Consider the following 5,302-nt stretch of genomic DNA (forward strand, 5'->3'; position numbering starts at 1 on the left):
ATTAATCGTACGAATTAGCACAAGGCTTTGCGATACGTTCGCCAGTGCTGTTCAACTGAACAAATATTTGACAGTCTCTTTTACCGTTTATATCCGGTGATGGTAAGCATCTCTTCCCGTTCGGCATTCTGGAATTGGATGTATGAGGCTGAAACATGGTCTGGTCGTGTGAGAGAGGAATTCCATGACCTAGTAGAAAAGATTTTTTGGCTTTATATAGCGAGTGGCCAGGTGCGTTATGTGAATTGAAGAGAGTCGCGAGAGTCTCAAGCTCAGGTGAAATGCTCTCATTACGCGGAAATGGCTGAATGCAGGAGCATCCAGTAAAGTGACTGGCAGCTCCCTTAAACAGTCACCAGATCCGGCTACTGACGTTAGGCGTTTCAATTTACAAACTTGGTTGGAAGAATCATTGTCAAATAAGAAAAGTGATCGAATGGGTGGCTGCAGGATATATTGACCGTCCATTCAACAGCCAATTCACTGCTTCAACTCATTACACAAGGCATGGGGACATGTGACTAGAGACTAGAAACGCCAGATTTATCGCATTCAAGGGGCCAGCGAGTCATTTCACTGTCACTTCATTTCCGATGTAGTACTGGAAGACGTCAAATGCGTGCCTAGTAAACCATGTGAATCTTTGAACTGGGAATTCATTTCTTTATTCATGCACCTAAGCTAATTCTGCCTTCAATCTCGTGATTGAACCCTACGGTCTCAAAGTAAGAGTGACTTGCACAGTTAAGGCGTCACAATGTTGAATGCAGGGTTGGGAACTTGAATGAAAGACGTAATAACATCCCAGTCCTTGGTCTCTCCAACGGTAACAACGCTATATTGGTCGAGCTTGGAGGGTTTGCCCGCAGCTGCGGTCGCCACAATCGTCACGAGAGTCTTGTGATCGCTCCATACAGTAAGTCTGACTTTCTCGTCCCGTGGCTCGGGGGGAGCGTTATATGCGACGCCGTGTCCAGTCACGACACCATTGCTTAGTCTTAAATGCCACCCAGCCTTAGTCGTCCCCAATTTGTGCGGCATATCCTCCACCATGAAGTCAATTGTGACAGGACCATTATGCTTATATGCATCTGGCCCCTTTACACGTACGGCAACCGTGTCAAACAGTTGGTCGAAGGTAAGAGCCATCAAAGAGCCGGGGTCCATTGCGTTGGCTGCTGGTTGGGGCCCGTTTTGTAGTTCATAGGCTCCAGAAAGATAGACGTTTCGCCAGGTCGCATTTTCTGCGCCATGTCCTAACTCCTTATAAACCTCAGCTAGGAGTTCCTTTGCGGCGTCTTGATTAGAGGAGTTTGAAAAAATGAGCTTATTTAACAGAGTGGCCGCAAACCGCAAGTTTTGACCGGCCTGATATTCTCGGGCTAGCTTAAGAACGGCGTCACTTCCTCCCATACACTGAACAAGTTGGGTTGCCTCTTCAACAGGAGGAAGTGGCCATAAATTTGCCGGGTTGCCGTCATACCAACCCATGTACTTGTCGTAGATTGCTTTGACATTGTGACTGACAGAGCCATAGTAGCCACGGATGTGTGTTTGCAAACTTATGTTTGGAGGTGTTTGAATCTCCTCTGCTATTTCCGCAGGAGTGCTACCATTGTTAAGAAGTCGAAGCGTTTCATTATGAAGATAGCCATAGAAGTCACGCTGTTCCGATAGATAAGTGCCGACCAAATTCTCGCCATTCTCGTTCCAAGTGGGCCAATGATGAGTAGAGAACACCACCTCAGTCTTCTCCCCAAACAGAGATATGGATTCGTCAAGATACCGAGACCAAATTCGAGCGTCACGAACTGGTGCACCTCGCAGAGTTTGGATATTGTGCAGCGTATGAGTTGCGTTCTCAGCCATGCAGAGAGCAGAGTAAAATGGGAAGAAAAAGTTTACTTCTGCAGGAGCTTCCGTTCCCGGCGTAAGTTGGCAGATGATCTCCAAGCCTTCAATGCCTGGCTTGAGAACACCATCTTCTGTAATGCTCTGATTTGGTGCCACTACCGAACTTGTCCCCACGGATACGGCCTGTCCGAGGCCACAGCCAATCTGGCCAGTGGGTGATTTATCCAATGCCTCCCCATACATGTAAATGGCCCGGCGAGTCATTGCTCCCCCCGCGTATATATTCTCACTGACTGCATGTTTGAGGAAGCCTTCTGGACCAATAATCCGAAGATGTTTGTTATTTGCAAGATCTATGACGGCCTGTGCGCCGCCAAAATGGTCAGCGTGGCAATGGGTGTAGAAAAGAGCGCAAATTTCCGGTTTAGTGCCAAATCGAGATTCATGATATTCCTGGTATAGTTCAATTGCTTTGCGCGCCGTTTCAACAGAGGTCAAGCAGTCGACGATGATGATTTTATTTGTATTCGGGACCTGAACAATGCTCATATTGGCCAAGTCAAGGCCACGTATTTGATAGATCCCTTCAACAACAAAATAAAGGCCAGCCGTGACGCTGCAGAGCTGGCCCTGCCTCCATAGAGATTTATTGGCAGTTGGGGGGCAATCCTCTTCAAGGAAGTTGTATGCCTGCGCATCCCAGACAACTTCCTTCGTGGTGTCTGAGAAGATGATTGGATCGTTCAAAGGCTGCACCAATCCGCGTTGCGCGAACTCAAAGTCGTGGTTATTGAGGTCCGGCCCGTCAGATGTAGCACTGGTGGAGGAATTCAGAGGCATTTTTGCTGAAAATTGAACAATATGGTGTGTATAAGGTATAATGGTATAATATTGATGTCAGATGATTGAGTTTTATCTTCCCGAGAAAGGCGGATGCTTTTATACCCAACAACGTACCACACAAATGTTACCTTAGGTGTCAGTCGGTAAATAGAGTTCCCACTAGCAGAGACATATTTCAACATCTGTGGCTACGCCACTTACATCAAAGGTAGGTAGAATTTAGTTGATCATCAATCAAGCTACCTAGATCCCACGCTGTCCATTGGCTACAAACATCCGTATAGCAGCTTGAACCATGATAGGTACCTCTGTCATGCAGACATGCGCTGAAAAGGCCGGTGGTGATTTCGCTTCAAGAATTTTCGAGTCATACAGCTGACCTGTCTTATACGGCTCGATTTGTGGACTTGGCTGATTGGACCACGTAGCCATAATGTTTTACAGGTTGTTTCTCGTGGGCATATCGTAGATCAGCTAATGATTCACTGAATGCAGGTAGCTCACGGTGGTCAGATATCCAACGGTTTTACAGTATTTTGTCCATGTATGTACTCACCCCTCACTTGAATACATGGGACTATACTATTGAGTGCAGATGGACCTGCAATATTTGACACAGCTCCATTCGTGGCTGTAAGCTATTGGACCACGTCTGTGTAATATTGCTGTTATATGTGGTCTCACATGTATCTCAGGGCGGCCAAGTATTAGTCAAACGCAGGGAGCTTGCAGTAGCTGTGTAAATGTCCAAAGTTTATTATTTAGTGCTGTGTCCCCCCACCATTAAATGCACGGGTCTATGGTATGGAGCACAGATGGATGTGAAATCGTGCAGTGATATTGCATTGCTTCTACCCTCTGCATGCATGTCATTCCTGCAAGCTGAGATACAGCACAATGAGCAGCATTGGATTATATAATATTGATCAACTGCGTTCCGGTCGGATGTACGACTATATAGATAGCAATAGTGAAAGACAGAATTGCTTTATTTATGCCTGAAGTTAGAAATTCCGAGACGAGAACTTATACAGGAATATGGTCCAGGACTTTGCAAGGTTTGCCGTTATGTTTATATTTCAGCATAGTTTATGCCTGATAAATTATATAAGCTGCTAAATTCGTTAAAAACGCAATCAATGCCCAATCCTTCCTTTGCCCATTGGGTTGGTGGCTGTTGTGCTTGCAATTATTTATGCACGAGGTACGCATGCTGGCATACTATTACTTGGTGTGTTCAATTACGCTATGGTGTCGTGTCATAAGGGAGAGAAAAGTGGAGTGTATGTATGTCTTACATGTATTGCCTTGACCGGTGTCACACTGCAGCATGCATACAATGTAATTTGTGTTTCTTTTGCATCCGGTGTAATCTGTGTCTCCTTTGCAGCATCTGGTGTAATTCATGCCGTGTTGGTTCTGCGTTGTAAACATATGCGGAAGGAGAACCCAGCTTATAATACTTCTTCTGAACAGAAGTTAGTGCTTTTCAGCTCCTCTTGTTGTCAGCAGAGGCCGACGCAGAGTTTTGGTGTGTTAAATGCCTTCCTTTTGATCCTGACAGCTTTGGCGGTCTTCCTTTGCGAGGTAAAGTTTGTGCACTCTTTCATAGCATCGCGAATACCGTACAGAGAGCCCGGTAAAACTCCCTCTTCAAATACGATGTTAGAGTAATGTTTCCTGAAGAATGTTGTAGTAATTGGAGGCATTGGCGTTGGGAAAAGAAAGGTTAAAGAAATGAGAGATGTCGCAAGAGGGTTTCCAAATCCTACGCCATTGCGTTTAGTAGCAGTGTTGCTCGTCACTTTTGAGTCCCTCCATATTACATCGTCGTCTAGCCAGCGGACAAAGGGTGAAAATTGCTCGTAGTTTGAGATATTTATCTCTATGAAATAATGCATGCATTCTTCCTGAGAGGCGTGTTTGAACCTGTAAAAAAAACTCGGTCATGGGAAAACCAGTGTCTGGATCTCGATCTCTAATTTCCCAGGCCAGCTAGTGGGGCATGCTGGCCACCCAAGATCCGCGACCCTCAATTGTCCTAATAATAACCTCACCACAGATCTCGGCCCGAGCCTTACACTATTCGGCGAAAAATAACAGTGATAACGCATGATAACTAAATTTACATTACAGGCAAGGTAGCGGCCATGTGACTGGAGAGGCACAAGGTACAACTGGAGGCTTATGGCCCTCGGAATCTTTGTTTCTCCGTCTTATTCTGCACATTGAATTTGTACGGACAACAGCTTCTATAATAGGAAGTAAAAGCGGAATCGCTTCCCAAATGATCCACTTTCTTAGCAGATGCCAAAGATTCACAGCGAAACAGACAGCTGCTTCGCTATGGTAGTTTGAAAGGAGTTAGTAATAGTAATTCTTTTCACTGCTAAACTGCCCTAATGCGAGCGGGTATGACCATCTACGGGATATCGGTGGACTAGCAGTGTTTGAAGACGGAGTAATTGCTAAATTTGTGGATTAATGCGTCTCTCTCAGCCCAGAATTGTCGCCTGGAAACGCATATAAAGAGTGCAAGTTCCCTATGTTTGGAAACATCCTACAATTCTTAAAACTATATCCAACTCATTTCCTATTTATCAAT

The 5,302-nt window shown here is 45.3% G+C and overlaps 1 protein-coding gene across 1 annotated transcript; it reads right to left on the reverse strand.

Moving 5' to 3' along the window:
• Nucleotides 1-744: 744 nt before the first annotated feature.
• Nucleotides 745-2,694, reverse strand: TRIVIDRAFT_39833 (uncharacterized protein; the record flags this gene model as incomplete). Its single annotated transcript, XM_014094790.1, has 1 exon — nucleotides 745-2,694. One exon carries the CDS (start codon nucleotides 2,692-2,694, stop codon nucleotides 745-747), a length of 1,950 nt encoding a protein of 649 aa, XP_013950265.1.
• Between the last annotated feature and the right edge of the window lie 2,608 nt (nucleotides 2,695-5,302).

This window comes from Trichoderma virens (assembly GCF_000170995.1).
Source record: "Trichoderma virens Gv29-8 chromosome Unknown TRIVIscaffold_91, whole genome shotgun sequence".
Taxonomy (NCBI): Eukaryota; Fungi; Ascomycota; class Sordariomycetes; order Hypocreales; family Hypocreaceae; genus Trichoderma; species Trichoderma virens.